The sequence below is a fragment of the Podarcis bocagei genome, assembly GCF_964188305.1.
Source record: "Podarcis bocagei genome assembly, chromosome: 10".
In the NCBI taxonomy this organism is placed as follows: domain Eukaryota; kingdom Metazoa; phylum Chordata; class Lepidosauria; order Squamata; family Lacertidae; genus Podarcis; species Podarcis bocagei.
Window position 1 is genome coordinate 35,332,853 of NC_138135.1, and position 19,916 is coordinate 35,352,768.

General features: G+C 46.3%; 2 protein-coding genes across 10 annotated transcripts in view; one reads left to right on the top strand and one right to left on the bottom strand.

Annotated features, from left to right (window-relative positions):
• The window catches only part of SERHL2 (serine hydrolase like 2), a 22,335-nt gene extending 12,006 nt beyond the window's left edge, over nucleotides 1-10,329 (top strand). For 4 of the 6 annotated variants that reach the window (XM_081209564.1, XM_081209565.1, XM_081209563.1 and 1 more), the window contains 10 exons: nucleotides 816-857; nucleotides 1,088-1,107; nucleotides 1,920-1,994; nucleotides 4,472-4,555; nucleotides 4,755-4,867; nucleotides 5,653-5,732; nucleotides 6,894-6,928; nucleotides 7,533-7,609; nucleotides 8,741-8,834; nucleotides 9,803-10,329. In XM_081209564.1, coding sequence (XP_081065690.1) covers nucleotides 816-857; nucleotides 1,088-1,107; nucleotides 1,920-1,994; nucleotides 4,472-4,555; nucleotides 4,755-4,867; nucleotides 5,653-5,732; nucleotides 6,894-6,928; nucleotides 7,533-7,609; nucleotides 8,741-8,834; nucleotides 9,803-9,922 — 740 coding nt within the window. In that variant the 3' untranslated portion in view covers nucleotides 9,923-10,329. The remainder of the gene's footprint in view (nucleotides 1-815; nucleotides 858-1,087; nucleotides 1,108-1,919; nucleotides 1,995-4,471; nucleotides 4,556-4,754; nucleotides 4,868-5,652; nucleotides 5,733-6,893; nucleotides 6,929-7,532; nucleotides 7,610-8,740; nucleotides 8,835-9,802) is intronic. The other 2 variants (XM_081209562.1, XM_081209566.1) reach the window with 2 other exon arrangements.
• RRP7A (ribosomal RNA processing 7 homolog A) lies at nucleotides 4,735-19,465 on the bottom strand. Of its 4 annotated transcripts, none has more exons than XM_081209581.1 (8): nucleotides 19,299-19,465; nucleotides 18,033-18,175; nucleotides 16,441-16,566; nucleotides 15,674-15,797; nucleotides 13,774-13,871; nucleotides 12,665-12,863; nucleotides 11,603-11,729; nucleotides 4,735-4,960 (listed from the first exon to the last, which is right to left on the bottom strand). In XM_081209581.1, the coding sequence occupies exons 1-7, from the start codon at nucleotides 19,360-19,362 to the stop codon at nucleotides 11,644-11,646; spliced, it is 840 nt and encodes a 279-aa protein (XP_081065707.1). In that variant the 5' UTR covers nucleotides 19,363-19,465; the 3' UTR covers nucleotides 4,735-4,960; nucleotides 11,603-11,643. The 4 variants fall into 4 exon arrangements, 3 of the variants coding, with proteins under 3 accessions (XP_081065707.1, XP_081065708.1, XP_081065706.1); XM_081209582.1 differs by lacking the exon at nucleotides 4,735-4,960 and adding an exon at nucleotides 6,125-7,650; XM_081209580.1 differs by lacking the exon at nucleotides 4,735-4,960 and adding an exon at nucleotides 6,125-8,240.
• Nucleotides 19,466-19,916: the final 451 nt, after the last annotated feature.

The window sequence follows — 19,916 nt, forward strand, 5'->3', positions numbered from 1 at the left end:
AACACTAGTCACAACTGGCACATACATACAGTTACAGTTTTACAGGTTGTAAATTCTCAGTGTAGCAATTCTCAAGAGTAGGTGTAAACCTTTCACCTTAATCTAGTTTGGTAAAACCGGTTAGTAGGCATTGAGCTTTGACATCATTCCTGTTTTTTAGTTGTGGAAGGCAAATTGTTACCGAGTTAATAATTGTGAATGCCCGTCTCAGATCCTAAAGCCCAGCCACATTGCATAGGGCATAGCCTTGTTGTAGGAAATGTACATTGTTGGAGCTGAGCCTCTATGAACATTCCCTGTGCAATTTAGGGGATTAGCTCCTATTGCAGCATTAACCATTTCCCAATTTCCCAACATCCTTTTCTTCCTGTGCAGCTTGTTAGCTGCCTGTTTATCAAAGAACTCAATCAGGCATTCCCTTTTAGAGGGACTTCAGATTCAAGAAGTATCTAAAGAAGTGTGCATGCACACGAAAGCTTATGCCCAGAACAAACTTAGTTGGTCTCTAAGGTGCTACTGGACAATTTTTTAATTTATTTCGACTGCTTCAGACCAACATGGCTACCTACCTGTCTCTTGCCTGTGACAGCCTGCATTAGCTTTTCCCAACCTGGTGCCTTCCTGTTGTTTTGCACTATGATTTCCAGCCGTGCTAGCTGTGGCTGTTGGGAGTTGTTGTGCAAAACATCTAGAAGCACCAAGTTGAGCCGTGATGTGGCTAATGTTTGTATTGTGATGCTGCCGATTGCCTGGGGGCTTGTGAAACCTGGGCTATCTGGTCTTAACTCATCCTCTCATTTGCTCTTTTTTTTTAGCCATGAAATGGGATCGGTTTACCCTTATGGGCCACAGTTTGGGTAAGTGACTCTTGTTCCCCGAGGAAGCTGGTGTTTCTCACACATAAGTGAAACCTCAACTTCCTGCCATTTCTCTTTCTCTTTGGCAAATCACTGCACCCCCCCCCCCTTGTTTGTTCACTTATCAAATTATGGTCCTGTTCTCTCATTGCTGGTCAGTTTATAACCTTTGGACTATATGGGTGGTCACTGTGTTCATATAAACCTGACTTCTTTTTTCTTTCCTACAGGTGGGAGTATTGCAGGCATGGTGAGTATATTCTTATCCGGGCATTTTCATTATTCCCTCTATTTCCAGTGTTCAGGGTTTGAGTGCCACTGATTATGTAGCAAGAACAACACCATCCATACACAAGAGGAACATATCAGAAGGCTTGGAAGAATTCTGTGCAGAAGTGTGTTAGAAAAAGGAAAAACAACAAGAAACACCCCCAACAGCCCAATGAGAATTGAGTGACCACACAATGCTGACTCAGTTGGGGTGGAGGATAAAGTTTTGGGGTGGGGGGAGGAGGAATAGAAGGGCTGGGATCTTGAACAGCAGCACCATAGACTGCAACACTGTGCTGTGGCTCCCACTTATCTACAGTAATAGCAATCTCCTTTCTCTGGGTGCTGATCTTTATGTTGCCAAACCTTCACCATCCATCCCCAAGAGGGACGGGTTGGCAGGCACAAGACCCTCAGCTTTTCAGAAGTACAAAAACATATTTAGGAAACAAACTCTTAATAAGAGAGGGATTTTTAAAATTAAAAATAGCCCAGTGAAGACTGAGCATGCTCAGTAGGCATGGAATGCTGTCTGGCTGTTGGAAATTTAATAGAAAACCAAAGGAAGTGGACAAAGACTAGACCATCCTCCAGAGAAGTATTCTACATTGCAACATTTTGTTGCAGAACTCACTTATCTATATAGAAATGTCTCTTCTCAAAACAGTTTTTTCGTGTGACAAACACACAAGAGAATAAGAAATGCTATCTGGACAGAAGTGATAGGAATTACTTTTTGTTCCTGCGGTAAAAGAGCTAAACTTCCTTTCTTTTTCCCCTCTGTCTTCCTAGTTCTCTAGTATTTTCCCTGAACTGGTGGACAAGCTGATCCTGGTGGAATCGTATGGGTTTTATCCTGCACCTCAGGTTAAATTCTATTATTATTATTTTTGCTACCCTTGCAGTATAGTTGAGAGAAGTGGCATGAACTGAAGAAGCCATATAAGTTTCTTTGCTAATAGAAGGTGGTTATTTTTGAGGTAGTGTTGAGCCTGGTGTGGGGCATATGGGAGGCAGCCCCACCTCTGCCCTCCTTTATAAGGTGGAAGGCTAGTGGGTACATGGCAAGTAGGTTGGACAAAATACTTGTGCCTTTTTGACAGTGCCCAGGGCTGCTGCTGTACATGCAGCACCACAAATATTTGCTTTACTCAGGCCTAGGCTAGACGCTAAACACAATATATGTAATTAGCAATTTTTAAAATCACAGATGTGGGTTGGAACCCTGATGTGAGTTGAGCAGCCACCCGTGCCATTTGGGCAAGTGCAAATTGCTGGCTACACGGACTCATGCCTATTTGCCTCAACAACTTACCGTATTTTTCTGTGTATAACACACCCCCATCTATAAGACGACCTCTATTTTTGGGGATGCAAACTAAAGAAAATGGCTCCCCCTGGTTCATTCCCCCTCTTCTTGCTGTCCTTGTTTCCTGCAGGCAGAGCCTGAGGTGAGGAGGAGGAGGGATGCCATTGCTTTGCTATGAGGTGACTCCCGCCCTCTGTACTCTCCTCCTCCTCCAACCACGGACTGACTTGCTCTGTGGTGGCACTGCTGCTGCCTGCCTGCCTTGCTGGCGGCAGGGGCGGCTCACACGCTTTCTTATTTATTGAGGGAAGCGGGGGTAAGGGTGTGGGGAGAAGAACATGAAGGCGGCAGGCAACGGGCAGCCGTGGTGGCAGCAGCAGCAACAGCTGAGGTGAAGTGAAGTGGCGAAGGCAGAGGACAAAGGGCAGCGAATGCAATCATCTCCTTTTCGTTATTATATTATCCTTCGGCTCCCCACAGAGGGAATGGCTCATGCCGGGGCTGCGGGAAGCGACGAGCCCTTGCTGGGCAGAGACCGCCGGTCTCTGGCGGCGGCGCTGGTGATGTGGGACGCGCTGTCTCTGGAGATTGCTCACACATCAGACCTGCACTGCCACGCATGCGCAAAACCCACCTATCAGCTATTCCATTGGAGCCAGAAGCCGCAGCAACAGCAAATCCACACCAGCCCTTGTTGCAGCCACTAATAACACCACTGACTATCTCAGGCTAGCGGAAGCAACGAATCCCACGACACCAAAACACACTATGGATAAGACGCCCTCCCATTTTTTGATGTTTGTTTTGAGGGGGGGAAACCTCGTCTAATACACGGAAAAGTATGGTAGTCAAGTGGATTATCCCTTTTGTTAGGGAACTCACACCCCTTTCCTTTAGTGCTGTAGATTTCCAGAGTTATGAGGCAGATTTGCAAGGAAGAGAGGCACAACGGTCTGAATATGTTGTCAAAGAAACCGGAAGTCTGTGGTTACTGTGATTCCTGCTTTGCAGGAGTTTAGACTAGACGACCCTTTGGATTCATTCCAACTCTATGATTCTATTGGGAGGAGCCAACAGTTCAGGCTTAGCATCACGTGTAGATTTAGGACCAGCCAGTGGATATATTAACTTTGAAAAGAGCCATTCCCAGAGGTGTGTTAATTACTGAAAAGCAGCAAGGTACAGGAAAGGTGATTGCTCCTCCCCACATGATGAGACTTTTCTACCACTGCCACTTTTACGTCTTTTAAGTGCTGGATTTAATCAGAAAATAGATAAGTAAATCTGTTTTCATATATCCTGTGAACCATCTTGGCTCCTGCACTGGGAGAGAGGCAGGGCAATATATAAAATAAACATTTAATTAAAATTTAAGTGATTTTTTCCCCAGCTGGAAAGTATTTCTTGCAATTGTAGAGGCAGTGGGTGAAAGGCAAACTTCCCTCCCTTGCATGCTTAAGTTTCTGGGATGTGATTTAACCCAGCTCTCATGGCAATCTTGGAGTCAGTCAAAATGTGTAGACAAAAAGCTTTTCTCTCCCAAAATTAGCAACTGCATGTGCCAGTGATGGGATACAAAGAATTTGATCTATAACTCAGGGATGTCTAAGAGGTCTATTATACTAATACAGCATTGTTCTGTCTAAGGCTGGGCGATATCTGGTTTTCAACATCGGGATATGTCATGAGCTAAATAAGGGTTGAACTATGTAGAGGCATTGACTGGCTTCAGTTTTTCCCACAAGGTGACTTTTGCACACACATCATCATTTGCGATATATTGCCAGGTCAAAAATTATGAAATGCAATATCACAATATGGACTTCAAACTGATTTGGAAGATATATTGATATACCGCCCAGTCCTAGTCCTGTCCAATGTTTACTGGTTGCACAGAATGACATGAGCTTAATCAGGACACGTTTGTGTGTGTGACTTTCAGGGAATTCAACTGGCTCTCGTTCCTAGGAGGATTTCCTCCCACAAAAACCGCTGCCCAGGCTCTGTTATTGTTTGTTGGCTCTCTTGTTGGCAGGGTTATCAAAGGGGCCCGGGATTACATACAGAAAAGAAGCCGAGGTTGCTGTTCACCCCTAGAGATGCTTTCTCACGTTTAGAGGTGAGGTTGGAAGGCAGCATGGCATTGGAAGTCAGGCCTAGTGGTGTCAGAGTGCATAGAAAGAGCTAACCCTTTTAATTCCTTTACTTTTGTCTTACCTTCCCAAGAAGCTAATACTAATGTTGTTGTTTTGTATACCTTGTGAGGGGCTTTGGGTGTAACAGACTTCTGAAAGCAGATGACTACGTCTGATTTATAGGAATTGGAGAAGATCTGCAAGTCCCAGCGGGAGGTAATTGAGGAACTGCTGAATTTTGAGACCAGCAAGTACCATTCCCCCAAAGTACGCAGTCCTGAAGCAGCCCTTCAGAGGTGAGTTCCCTTCTTTGCTCTCTGGCAACCATTGGGTGTTTCGTCCCTGGGGGTACAGCAAGGTCTGGCCTGCCTCTTTCCAAATCCATTATTCTGAAAAAGGAAATGTTCTTTTCATTTATTTATTGCATTTATATCCCACCTTTCTCTCCAAAGAGCTCGAGATGGCATGCATGATTTTCCTCCTCCTCATTTAATGCCCACAACCCTGTGAGGGTAGGTTATTGCTGAGAGGCAGAGACTGGCCTAAGGTCACCCAGCGAGCTTCACAGCTGAGTGAGGATTTGAACCCTTGTCTCCAACATTCTGACCACTGCATCATGCTGGCTCCCTTGCAGAATCAAAACCAAGATACTAGAATGGGGGGGGGGGGGGAGACAACCAAGGAAATGGTGCTCAGAACTTAGGTACTTAGCTAAAATGCCTTCCCAAACCTAACTTAGTTGTGTTTGTTAATTTCAGTGGTTCCACTCTTGAGTAAAACTTGGTTGACTACCACCCACGTTTTTGTCACCCCCCAAAAAGGAACGGAACTGGTGTCCCTGGTTCATATCAGTGAATTGTCAGGTCCAGGGTCCTGTTTGATGGCATCACCATTGAATGCTTTCTGAAGTGTACAAGGCATCAGTGTTGTACAAGAGCTGAACGTAGATTCAGGATGGACAAATGTGGCTGGGTAACATTTGATAAGATGAGGGATTAGTGGGTGGTGGCATTACTAAGAATGCAGTTCTTGCCTGCATCTTACTGACAAAATTGTACATGTTTCTGCTTGACTTGCCTAGGTTAATGGAAGCAAACAGCCAGCTAACAGAAGAGAGTGCTAAGGTACTGCTGGAGCGAGGGGCTTCTGAGGTGGCAGGAGGTAAGAGGCTAAGATACAAAGAGATCCCTGTTGTGTTTCACCGAACCTGCAATTAGGGGAGCAGAGCTTGGTGGCAGAGCACATGGGAAGTCTCAGGTTTAATAGCTGGCATCTTTGGTTCCAGGGGACTGTTGCAGTCTTGTGTGAGACACTAGAAACCTGCTGCCCATTGCACTAGTGGCTAGCTGGCCCAGTGGTCTGGCTCTGCCTGAAAATCTAAAATGATCTAGCACAATCGGTGGCGCATTCTGTGGCTAAATATTCAGAACTGACCTTGTTTGTATGATAGTACTGACATGCTGCCTTCCAAGGCAATTTATGAAGGGATTGTTGAAACCTTAAAAGCTATACAAATAAAGCAAACTAATTGCAAAATTTAAAAGCAGCAGCAGTTTGAAATTAAGAAGTTTACTAAGATCTAAGTTAAAACCCATTTCAGTCCAGAGGTGCTACTTATGGGAGGGAGTTCTTAGGCGCTGAAAAGGTCAGTCTCGAGGGTTCGCCAGACTGATGGATTTTGGCCACAATCTCTGAGAGGGCCCTTGCAAGGCCATTCTTAAGGCCCATCTTCAAATAACCTTGTCCAAACAGTTTAGAGCTTTACTTTTTACCACCAGCAATTTACACTGAGCCTGGAAACAACCAGGCAGCTAATGCAACTGAAATGGAATATGTGCTATATGCTCTGAGTGCCTGTTGTCCACAAACACCCTAGTGCTGTGTTCTGTACCAGCTGAAGTTTCCAGACCATGTTTAAAGGCAGCCCCATACAGTCCAGTCTGGCTGTAACCAGGGCATGTGCCACTGAGGCAAGGTCTACTTTCTGCAGAATGGGTCACATATGATGAAACAACCTAAGCTGCTAAAAGGCACTCTTAGTCACCAACACCACCTGTGAGGCTTCCACAGATAGTGTCCAGGAGACACCCCCCTGCCCCCGCCAATATAAACCTGGTCTTTTAGGAGTTGTGCATCCTCTTACAGAACACTCCACAGTCCTCTTTCCAGGTATTTAAATATTAATTGTGACAGCCAGTTAAGCTTACCATTTATAGAATAACTTCCTTCCCCCTCAGCTATGTTAAGAGAAAGAAGCTGGGGGAAAGGTTGCAGGAAAAAAAGTTGTACAAAATGTGAGATGTGATTCTTCTCTTTCTCTAGGTTTGGTTTATAACAGAGATTTAAGGGTCCTTGTGGTAAGTTCTGATCTAGTTTTGTTGAATGTTTCCCCCTGTATTTTTCATCCACCCAAAGGGTGTTGGAGGTACACAAATTAATCCTTGCTCAAAGCCCTGCTCAGGCATGGGCTAGCTTTGTTAATGTTGGTCCTCTAACCTTAGTTTCCTCATTTGTCACAAAAATTGCAGTGAGAGCCTTTGTTGGCTAGATTGCAGAACACGGGAATATTTAATTTCCACCTATTTCTGGCTAACTCCATAGGGCTTTTCTGATGGAAAGCATTTTTGTAGACAACTGGTATTTCAATTTCAATGGGTCTCCTGTGAATCGCCTTAGGTCTAAAAGACTGTTGACCTGTGGCCAGGTATTGGCAAGAACAATGCCGTTTGTGGAGCACCTCCTATTGCCCCCCTGCCCATTGATTGGCAACAGAGGGTAAAGTGGGGTGACCTGTTCCACTTTCTCTCCCCTAATACAGAATAAAGGGGCAGCGTAGTATTGGGTTGATTTTCAGGAATGCATGAAAACCATCAGGTTCTAGAAGAAACCCCATGTGTACTAAGCCAGTCAAACAGACTAGATGAGTTATGTTCCTTATTTCTCATTTTATATCATATGTAGCAGAACCACAGTTTTGTGTCTCTGGATCAATGTTGCCACATCCTGAAGAAAATCGAGGCTGATATACTGATGATCAGGTAAGTGACACGCAGATGTAACCAGTGCCTAGTAGATCTGCCTGAGAGAAAAAGAGAGGCAGCGGCAGAGAATGAAGAAAAACGGATTGCTTCACTGATCAGCCCCAAGCATAAGACTGAATCAGTCCTCCTTAGAGCACTCCTGTAGTGCCTAAGAGTAGTTGCAGAGTAGTATTCCAAGTGCAGTGCAGTCTCACGCATGTTTACTTCCAATGAAGTCCTACTATTTTCAGTAGGCCTACTTCCATCTGGGTCCGCGGAGCATCGCTGCTTTAAAAATCATTAAAATATATTGAGGTTGTGCTAAATACCAGCTTAGCCACATGCTTAGCCAATCTAGTTTGTTGTTGGCATCCGTCTGTCTTGAGGGACAATGGAGTGCACCTCCGGGGTGAAGTCAAACGGCTGCACTTAAGTGACCTTCCCGTGGCACAACTCTGGGCAGTATATGGAGGTTGTGGGCTGCCCAGATGATGTCCCCCTTCTCAGCCTCTCTGATGTGGTCCTCCGGTTTGGCTGCAGTAGTTGCCGGAAGGAGGCGTACAGGGCGCCATCCAGCAGCTGTCTTAAGGACTCCATTCTGGATTTGTGCAGGGTTTACTCCTTAGCTTGTTCTTCTCCAGAAGATATTCTGCAAGGCAATGGAGGTTTAGGATCAGTTTTCCCCCTCTCCCAGATGGCTCCCTTTCCAAGGTCGTCTCACTTCTCGCTGGTGGACCCACTATTGGTCTCATCCGCTCAATCTGCCAGAGCCTGTCCACATGCACTCGCTGAGGTTTTGAGACCCAGCAGCTGCACTCACCTGATTTAGACAGCCTGTTTCTGGACTGCGGCCCCTGTTGCATGCTGATAGCTTCTAGGTGGCCCAGATGAGAGCTAAGTGCAGGGTGGGGACCAAAGGTGAACAAACTACCCCAGAAGTGCTTTCCCTACCGTAACACCCTATACACCTCAAATCTAATCTACCCTTTTTTCAATGGCACAAGTGAGAAGGATCAGTTCAGGTTATCCACAAAGCTAATGCAATATCCAGCACCCTCTTCTATTTCTTGGGAAATTCTATCATGCAGATGATTTAAACTTTGTGTTCTTATGTGCAACCAGAACTAAGAGCTGATTGTTTTATTCTAGAGCAGAAAATGGGATTTTTACCAATCCTCCTAAAGGTAGCGTCCCATATTTTGTAGAGCCACTTGAGGAAGCATTCAGGACCAGCCTAAAAGAGGTGAGTGCAAGTCCTGAGGGGAACACAAACTTGCTCTGAGCCGTTTTGCATTGGCTTTGCTGGGCAGTTGCTTTTCTCGCTTGGGGTTTCCATGTATTCAGTGGGGGGGGGGAGGTGGCAAAGGAGGCAATAGGAGTACAGCTGGATAGACCCCCCCCCCAGTTATGAGATAGGCTTAAGGGGCTGTAGTATGCCTGGGGAACCTCTGGCCTCTTCCTGCTGGCCAACCTTGATGCCACATGATTGACAGGCAGGTTGCCCCACCCAACTGTCAAAATCCCTCGTGTGGAGATTGTAAAAATGACAGGAAAGGGAGAAAGAAAGGCGCATAGGCCAGGCATCCCCAAACTTCAGTCCTCCAGAAGTTTTGGACTACAATTCCCATCATCTCTGACCACTGGTCCTGTTAGCTAGGGATCATGGGAGTTGTAGGCCAAAACATCTAGAGGGCTGCAGGTTGGGGGTGCCTGGCATAGGCAATGGAAGGGATATTTCCTGTGTTCTGCCGATGCTCCCCAAATGCACCATTTTTTTCCTTGCCTTGGCTGATCAGGATTTAGCCTCCTGCTCGGATAGGTGGACTAAAACGGAGGGGAAGGGGTCAGTGAAAGAGGAAAAAACAGCGCAGCTTGAGCAGCATTTCCAGTGTGCAGAGGGTCACTTTCCTACCTCTCTGCCTCTCCCCTGGAGTTGAAGCAGAATTATGCAAAATGAGCTTGCACCCAATGTACAGAATGTGAGTTTGTCTTTAAGCCCACACTGAACACAGGTGTGGTTAAGTGTTCAGTAAAACTACTGAATTGCTTTTGACCCTTTTGCTGGCAGTTGTAGATGCTTCTGGATGGGCTAATCCAGCCTACCTATTAGAACTCCCTACTCCTAGCATTTAATGTTAAGTTTCATTGTTCCATAGTTCTGAGTTTTCTTTCCTATGGTCCATCTCTCACTGTATTCTCCCTTATTCTTAGCGTTACCAATTTGTGGAAGTTGCTGGCAATCATTTTGTCCACCTGAATGAGCCCCAAGTTGTGGCCGGGATCATCAACACCTTCTTAAATAAGGACCAGAAACCCAGAGCCAGCCTATAAGCAGTGCCTACCTACATCATCATGACTAACCCTTCCTAGAGAACAGATGGATGCCTTAGAAAGATTCAGTACTGCTTTAAGTGAGGAGGCTGCTGTGGGACCTGCAGGGTATCTTGCACAACTACCTTGTGGCGCAGTGGGGACAGCTTGCACAGACATTTAGCACGAACAATTCTTGGTTCTGTTTCTACTGAACAGCTCAGTCGGATTCAGTTCTTCACAAGTGCCTTAGTCCAGTTACACATACGGTGGGTGAGTGGATTTGTCTTAAAATGTTAATTCATGTACTGGATTATGATTTTCTGGGCCAAAGCCAGGTGTTCTATCTAGGTAACAACTGTTAGTTCAGTGAAGGAAACATTTTAGCCACTCATGCTAGTTTAGGTATTAAAACTAAGTTTGTTGCAGCTTGCACTTGTAGGAGTACTCCTTTCCTCATACAATTTAAAATACTTCTAAACCAGGGGTCCTCAAACTTTTTCAGCAGGAGGCTGGTCCACTGTCCCTCAAACCTTGTGGGGGGGCCAGACTATATTTTGGAAAGATAAAAAAATGAACAAGGGACGATGAGGGCTGCAGCGATTCCCGGATCGTCTGCGGGCTGGATTTAGAAGGCAATTGAGCCTGGTCCGGCTTGCGGGTCTTCGTTTACCAACCCATGCTCAAAACAGTTTCAATCTCTCAAAATAATTTATTGTTTGGTGATACAGATTGAGGAGACTAATAGAGGAGAAATTTTACTGGGATGTTCTTTTTAGCTTCACAAAATAAGCCTCTGACAGGTCTGCTTTTCCAAGGTGCCGCTTGCATCCATAGCATAGGTATTTACAGGAGAGATGCAAGTTTCTTATGGGGTTGTACAAGCTAGAGAAGCAGCTGTTCTTTGACAGGTTGTGTGGCACACAAATTGTCCAGTAAAAATTCCTACATAGAAGCCGTGTATTGGTGAAGACGATGAGAACTAGAAACCTGATGTACCGTACTCTTTGCTCTGTAAAGACGCACTTTCCCCCTCCTAAAAAGTAAGGGGAAGTGTGTGCGCGTCTTATGGAGTGAATGCAGACGGGAGGCTCTGCTCAGCACTCCCTTTAAAGAGCCGCGTGGAGCATGTGTGCGGCTCTTGGGGGCTTTTCCCCGAGAGGGAGAAGGGCTGCCCTTCTCAGGGAAAAGCCCCCAAGAGCCGCACACACTCTGTGCACTCTTTAAAGGGAGCACAGCTCTTGGGGGAGCTTTAGCTGCATGCAGCCTCTCCCGGGCAGAGGATGAAGGCTCCCCTTGCCCAGGAGAGGCTGCGCGTGGCTATCCCATAAACTAGGATAGCCAGCAGGAATTGCTGCGGTGCGATCCCACTGGCTACTTCTGGGATTCAGACTTTTTTTCTTGTTTTCCTCTTCCAAAAACTAGGTGCATCTTATGGTCTGGTGTGTCTTGTAGAGTGAAAAATGCAGTATATCACAAATATAAAAACATATATTTACATGTCTGCTTCATTTGAACAGCAGCCTTAGAATTCCTTACAGGGGAAGAAGGCAGCTGATGAACTGTCAGTGTTACAGTGTCAGAGCAAACAAGATGATTTCATTTCCAAACCCTCATCGTCTGCTGCATCCATCACACTCCAGGAGATATTAGAGGGGAAAGGAGAAAAAGTCAAAGTGATCCCAGCAATGAACTTCTTACTGTGGCTGCCGTTCTTTTCAGAATAGCTGTAGGTCTGCAACTCAGTAGGGCCGAAACTTCCGCTGCGCCCGCAGGAGAGCAATTTTCTGCTTGTCCTCTTCAAACTTCCTCCTCAGTTGAGCTATGTCTGAAAAACGCACAAAGGAGAGATTGGATAAAGCAGAGAAAGAACCAGTGTCACAGCAGGGAAAAGCTCCTCTAGCATATTTGAGTTAACCTTCCACACTGTCCAAGTTCTGGGATGGTTTGATGTCTAAAGGTGGCAAAGTTTGCAGACATCCCCTGAGCAAGCATAGTAATGAGAACATGCTACTGTTGAAATAAAAACACTCAGAAGATGCTGGAAGCTAAAAATCTGACCTTCCACAAAACACCTGACAATCTTAACTGGTCAGAAAACAGTAACTAAGCTCCTTCAGATGTTCCTACATTTTCACCAAAATTCAGGCTGGCAAAGAATACCATATTTACTCAAATGTAATGCACACTTTTGGGCCAAAGTACATTGCAAAAATTAGGGACGCAGGTGGCACTGTGGGTTAAACTACAGAGCCTAGGGCTTGCTGATCAGAAGGTGGGCGGTTCAAATCCCCGTGACGGGGTCAGCTCCTGTTGCTTGGTCCCTGCTCCTGCCAACCTAGCAGTTCGAAAGCACATCAAAGTGCAAGTAGATAAATAGGTACCGCTCCAGCGGGAAGGTAAACGGCGTTTCCGTGCGCTGCTCTGGTTCGCCAGAAGCAGCTTAGTCATGCTGGCCACATGGCCCGGAAGCTGTACGCTGGCTCCTTCGGCCAGTAAAGCAAGATGAGCGCTGCAACTCCAGAGTCGTCTGCGACTGGACCTAACGGTCAGGGGTCCCTTTACCTTTTCCTTACATTGCAAAAATTAGGGTACGTGTTAGATACAATGATGCCAGCAAATACTTTTTTTGTTTCAAGATTTTGAAAATTGAGGTGCGCATTAGATTCCCGTAAATACAGTATGCTATTCAAATTAGATGACATTCTCTTGCATCAAATATTCCACAGAATTGAGAGAGCAGATGAAGAGGAAATGACTCACGTTCCCTCTTGGTCTCACGATGCTGCCAAGCATAGAAATTGAGCAGCTCCTTGCGTGCCCTTTTGCGCTTTTCCCTCTCCAGCGCCCGCAAGTTGGCTGCTTCTGTCCGAGGGAGCCCAGGCCTTCGACCTTTCCTTGTCACCTTCACCCACCCTTCCTCATCCGGGATGCCATCTTCCTTCTCAGCTTTGGCTTCTTCCTGCGTCAATAAAAAGAGCAATCTCAAGCCTGGTCAGGAGAGGCTGCTTTAAGCTCACAGCTTCCCCCTGAGTAAGGCTGGGCAATATATCACCAGCTAAACACCACCATATACCAATATATCACAATGTCTGAAATAAGGATGGCTATTAAGGCATTGGCTAGCTTCACTGTTTTCCCCTCATTGTGATTTTTACACATTCACTCACCCACTCGCAATATATTGCCAGGTCAAAAACTATGAAACCAATATCACAATGTGGTCTTCAAACCAGTTTTGGACAATATATTGATACATCACCCAGCCCTACCCGAGCTCAGAAATACTGTTTATAATTTCAGAAGGTGCCCTGCCCAACTTCACAGCCCTTGAGCATAAGAGCCCAGCGCAAAGCCTTTTGCCATATGAAAAGGGCTTTCTGAAGAAAGCACGATTGTGTTATCAGCAACCCAGAAATATAGGCAATGTGTTCCATTCAACATTCAATTCTAGATTCACCCCAGAGGTGAGGAACCTCCAGCCAACAGACAAAACTTGGCCCACCAGGGGGTCCAATTTGTCTCACAAGGTCATTTCCTTCAAAGCATGCCCACCCATCAGCTGACATCACTGGTGGAGAACAGGGTTGACTCCTGCATTGGCTGCACACCCTGTTCCCAACATGGAACAGGACCATGCAGCCAAGTCGGCAGGATTTAATCCCTGCTCATCAGCTGATGAGTGGCCCAAGACACCAGGTGAACTTCATGGCTGAGTATGTAAACTCTAGTCTTCTCTAATCACTACATCACACTGGGTCTCTAACCCAGTCAATGCTGATAATAACCGAGACAGGTGATGCTGAATCCAAAGGACCCTTCAAGGGAAGGGCATGCTTGGCTAATACCATTATATTTTCAGGAATGCATACCTTTGCAACCTTCTTGTCATAGGCCTGCATGAAAGCATCCACTTCTGTCTTCAGCTCAGCAGGATCCACAACTGAAGCTGCATATCTAGCAATCCATTCTGAGATAAAAACAAACAAATAATAAATCAGTTTGCAGTGCAAAAAATGTTCAAGACAACAGAAGAACAAAACACAATTTTGGAAACTTTAGAGGCCCCCTTAATACAATTGAAACCAGGGACTCAACAGTGGGGGACAACAAGATCAAATTTCAATTACTGCTACTTCTAAGAATGACAGCATGCTGGACTTGAATGCCTATCTGTGATGGCAAACCCTGTTCTCTCAGGTCAATGAGCAGTCGTTTGCTGGCAGGTGACTGACAGTTCCTACTAGAGGCACCTACGGTTAAGAAATACCAAACACCACTGCACAAACCACTTGCTGCTTGGCTATTTGTTTACTTAATTTATATACCACCCTTCATCAAGAGATCCCAGGGCAGTTCATAGAATAAACCAAAACAACAAAACAATACCCCTCTTCCCACAGATACATTTAAAAGGCTGTAGGATATTAATTGGCCAAAGGCCTATTGAAATCAATCCTATTGTTATAACAAGGCCCAGTTTCCCCTATACTCTGAGGTTGCCCCTGTACTCTGGAAAAGGAGATTCCTTCCATGCCACAGTACATTTAAGTTGGGACATGTTGCTGCTACCTTAATGTGTGCTTCACAGGAAGTGCTGTCCTTGACTGCTATAAAACGGGGGTTAACCTGCAGCCCAGATCTAGCCTGGCAAGCTGCAGGAAGTGATCCACCAGCCCCTGCTCTTTGTCTACTGATCTGGTTGACAGATAAAGCCCTCTGCCTGATCCTTAGAGAGCAATCTGAGATGGAGAGAGAGAATCCTCTCTAAAGAACAGGCAGACGGATCGTTTATCTCTGAGCGTAGAGCCAAGGAGCACTGTGCTGAGATCATGGATAAAACCCTCTGCCTGCTCTTTAAGAGTAACAGGCAGCATTTCCCCCAACTTCACTCCAGCGATGGATTGGAGAGGACTGGAAATGCTTGCTTTCTTCTCTCACTTACTCTGTCTTAAGTGCTGAGTGACTGAATGTCTAATGGGGTGAGTGTGTGTGGCCTGCATGAGTGTTGTATGACTAGAGTGTGCAAATACACATGCACATACATGGTTGAAACTCACAGCCAGTATGTAGCCCTTAGGGCGGTGGTGAACCCTGAAGGTGGCCAAAAAAGGTTGGACACCCCTAGTATAAGACAATGTCACAGGACAGGAGATGGAGCAGGGAGTGGCTCTGCATTCCCTTCCTTGCTCGTTTAACAAATCAAAGGCAGTCTGACTATACAGCACAGAGGCTGGGGAAAGCCTATGTTCTACCAGTTTTGATAATGGTTGTAGATGGAAATGGAAGGCGTGGGTAGCAGCCTTGCATTTGAGTGAGACAAGGTGCCCTGCCTAGTCAAGGTGAATGAGGTGCCTGGGGAATGCAAAAGTAATAAAGGATGGGTAAATGTAATCTCGTTAAGAGGCGAACACCTAATTTTGTTAAATTAAAGAATTTGTATACTTATTCACAGCCCCCTCTAAGTGGTGTACACTGGCTGGTATACCAGTATTCTCTTTCTGTCCCATTCTTTCACCAAGGAGTTCAGGGTAGCTCTTCCCCACCTTACTCTCATCCCAAATGTTATAGCACTGCAGCTCTTATGAGGATTGTTAGGCTGAGAGAGAGACTTGCCAAGTGAGCATCATGGCCATGTGGGGAGTTGAAGCCTGGTCTGCCCAGCCTGTACAACACTCAGATTTCTCCACCAGCCACAGACTAAATCCTTGCGCACCTGAAGGCCAGCCCAGGAAGAAAGAGGGAGTTTCTAGGCATCTGTGGTTAACTTACTGTGAATGCCCATTTGCACAGGGTGCCTTTTGGAAGATATCACCAGGGGGTCTTTTGTTGATAAGGACTTGGCAGCCTGCACCCCAGCAGGATTCTTGAACACAACATAAGCGACCTTGAACCCCTATAAAGCAAGAAGCGCATGATTATGGACTGGGTCTATTTTCACTCACACACAAACCAAAGAATGAGAGGTTTAGCCAGCCACTGAAACACCCACTCAAGGGGGAAAACACATCCCTGTTGCTCTCTCCCCTGGCTTCGTCATGCTTCCCCTCCCTTCCCTCCTCTCTTTTTACATGAATAAAGAGAGCCAGCCATACATGCTGCCTCTGAGGTTCAGCTCTGGGTCCACCTGCATGTGTGCTGCTGGGTTTTTAAACATGGAAGAGGCGAAGAGGGATGTGCACAGCCTCCAGAGCTGAACGCTCACCCACGAAACATGCCATGTGCACTGCCTGCTTTCCTCCACCCCTTGATGAAAGCCTTTTCCGCACTATATTGCTTGGGAAAGGGGAGAGGGTATGTTCAAACTCCGCAGTGCAGTTTGGTACTGTTAAAGTAGCAGCCATTTTGCCTGGCACACAGGCAGACGTCAAATTGCAAGGCTGGCTGAACTTGCAGGGAGTGAAGTCCAAGCTGCTGCAACAGGGAGTCAAGCCTTAGCTCTGGTCCTTTTCTTAAGAGTGCTTCCTCCCACCCCCCAAAATGCTACATTCCCACCCACCTCTCCAAATTCCACCCTTGCTCAAGGGTTCAATGTTTACCTGGAGTGCTTCTGTGTTGAAAAACTTCGTCTTGGGCATTTCTTTCTTTTCTCCCAGACTTGGCTTGTCACACATCTCCACGGAGCGTACAGAACCGCAGCTCGAGAACAGCCTGGACAAACATTCCTTCAAGAAACAAAATGAAATTCAGGACAATTCATGGCTAGAAGAGGGACATTTCCTGAAACCTGAAATCATCCCCCATTATTCCCCCTCATCATCTCACCTCTCTAATACTTGTATTATTATTAGTTACCTCTCTAATATCTGTACTTGATCCTTTGGCACTTCATGGCTGAAAACCGCCCCCCACCTTTTAATGCCCTTGTCAGCATGTCCTGCTCTGCCCCTTTCCTTTCAGGACTTGGGCTTGCTACCATTTCTTACCCTAGGCATTTCCTCGGGGCAAAAGTAATAATAATAATAATTGAGGAACAGGAAACTAAGAAGAGTTACCAATCTTGTTGATTCACATATTAATTAAACATTAATTTACATTTCAGGGTTCCTCTACAAGGCACTGGTCCCTGGAGGTCACTTGGTAATTCACTCACAGTTAGTCTGCAGTGTACAGACTTCCCATCAATCCCCACCAGAATGGGATGAGGGCAGTTGTAGTCCAACAATATCAGGAGAGCCAAAGGTTCCCCAAGTCACCTCTGCATGCTTAACTGAGCAAACCCACACAAGATATGATGGGTGAGATATACTAACAAAGATAGTTAAATCTGTGTTTGGGTGGCTTATAGTTAGTATATCTCAACGTATATTCTCCCTCTTTTTCATCCCATTGATCTCTAGCTATTGCCATCTCCAGGTATGGCTGGGAATGTCCCATCTGAAACTCTTGAGAGCTACATAGCAGACAATTTCTGAGCTAGATAGAACAAACGGTCTGACTAGGTATGAGGCAGCTTCTTCAATCATACCCTACCTAGTCATTTACATCTAACAACCAGCTGCAGGCCAATAGCTACAATCTCCTATGCAGATACTCATACAGCCTATATTTTAAGAACACCCGACAACTAGAATATTGCAGCTGTCCCTTGTAATTTAGTGAACTGATAGTGAAGTTCACTGATTGGATGACCAGGAAACTCAAATGCAATCCAGTAGGCAGTGATTAGTGTCTTCCCATAACTTATGAGCTGTGTATGTCTACTATTTTTGAGATACACTTTTTAAAAATAGCAAACATGTTCTAAAAGCCAGAAGAACACACAGATTCACCATTCTCTCTCTTCTACATTTTCTCTGCAGCTCTCCAAATTAAATACAGTCATACCTCGAGTTGCGTGGTTACAAACACGGCAAACCCAGAAGTGTTTACTTTTGGGTTTGCCGCTTCGCGCATGAGCGATCTGCAAGCTTCTTGCATGCACAGGAGCACTCTATCACATCACACACACACACGCAGAAGCGGTGCTCTACTTACGGACTTTTGGGGGTGCAAACGGCACCCCGGAACAGATCGCATCCCTAAGTAGAGGTACCACTGTATCAATATTTGTTCTCTTCTTGGCTGTCCCACGTTTACAGGTCGCTGGGGCCCTCATATAATCCCCTTCCCTCCCCTCCAATAAACTCACCTTTGTACAATATGGAGGAACATTCAAGACAAAAAGTGTGCGGTTTTGAGGCCTCTTCACATCTGTGTCCTCCCTGACTTTGTGCTCCTTTACATAGAGGTAGTGAGGGAAATGATGCTCTTCAGAGAACTTTACTGGAATAGCTGAAAGAAAAATTGTGGAGCAAATAACTATAACCTGGAGGACACTTTGATACATCAAAGACAACAGCCTGCAGACACTAATCATGTTACCCAGCCAATGTCTTTTAGAAATGTCTGTTTATTGGTATGTCTACAAGTGAACGGGGCAAAGTTACAGTGAGTGTGGGTGACTGGAGCTAAGCCCTTTTCCTTCACCTTATGTCACTGTGGTGCATCACTTCAGTCGTTTTTCTCTTCAAATTTGTTCACTCCAGACATTGCAGCTGGGCTGGCACAAAAGTGCCTGAAGCAATAGAGAACAGTCCAGAAAGAGGATTCAGCTCCCCTCACCCAAATACATCTTTCGTAGTAAAAAACATGCATGGTGTGGAGTGTTGGACTAGGGCCTGGGAGACCAGAGATGGGGCAGAGGATAGTTTGGTTGCCCAACCCAAAATCCCATACAAAGCACCACTCATTCTGCAGCAAAAGGCCATTTGTTAAGATTTCTCCTTCAGGTCCTGACCCTACCCCCCCCCCCATCAAATCCAAAGGTAAGCTACATGTGCAGAAACGTCCTGGCCGCTCAACTTGCATGCAGCATGGTTGTGCTTTAAAACCTTCAAAAACTATTAAAAACACACCTTCACGTGAAGCGAGTTAGAAAGAACAAACACTCTTGTTTAACGCTACTTTTTTTGGCGGGCGGGGGGATAGGGGACAGTGGTGTGAGAACCTGTTGCCTAGTCACAGATCCAATGAATAAAGTGTCGAATTTCTCTCCATAATTTATCCGAATTTCTCTATACTGAGCTCCCCATAGGAGGAACAAACACACACCAATAACGCTTTTCGAATATATAATTCTGCGTCGCCGCCTCACCGAAATTCATGCCTTAGTGGCAAGAATCTTGCAGAAACGCCTGAGCTATGGCGAGTGCGGTTTTCCTTGCGGAAGGCAGGGCGGCTGCAGCCCGGGGAGCCGCGGCAGCACCGAGAGCGAGCCCAGGCAAGCTGGGAAGGTGCCCTGCAGATCCAGAGAAGAGCCTTGCAGGCACCTTGAAAGCCCACCCCCCCTCGTGACCCTCCCGCGGCCTCGGAGGAACCGCTGTGCCGGCGACCCCGCTTCCCCCCGTCTGCTCACCCGCATAGCCGAGGGGCGCAGCCGGTTCGACGCCTTCCCCACGCGCCCTTTCGGACGGCGCCATCTTAGCGGACCGGGAGGAAGTGACGTCATCCGGCAGCCCAAGACGGACTGCCGCAAAGGTTTCTGGGAATAGCAGTTCTTCAGGGTGCCCAGGATGGGCGGCGTGAAGGAGATAGTCCTAATTCCCGGGGGACGGGTCTGGGTGCTATGAAAAATAGACGCCACCTCAACTCTCCAGCTGTCGTCCTTGGATTTAGCGCGGCCCTTCCAGCTCCAGCGCAATCCTAATCCAAAGCATCCTGGGTTCAGCGGGGCTTACTCCCAAGTGCGCGTGCGCAGGAGCTCCAGCGGTATGATGGAGCAGTTAGATTCACGCGCATCTTCTCGTTTTGCAGGGTGGTCACAGCTGCGCCCAGGGAACAGGCACCAAGGCCCAGCTCAGATTCAAATTAAGCCAGTGGCTCTCCCCTCCCCGCCATGAAAATCGCTGAGGGTCTTGGCAATTTAATGATTTTTTTCTTCCTGGTGTTAAGTGTGTTTTGCTAGATGCTATATACTTTTAAATTGCTTTCGTTTTTTGTATTTTATTGCATTGCACTTTGCATCCAAACTGGA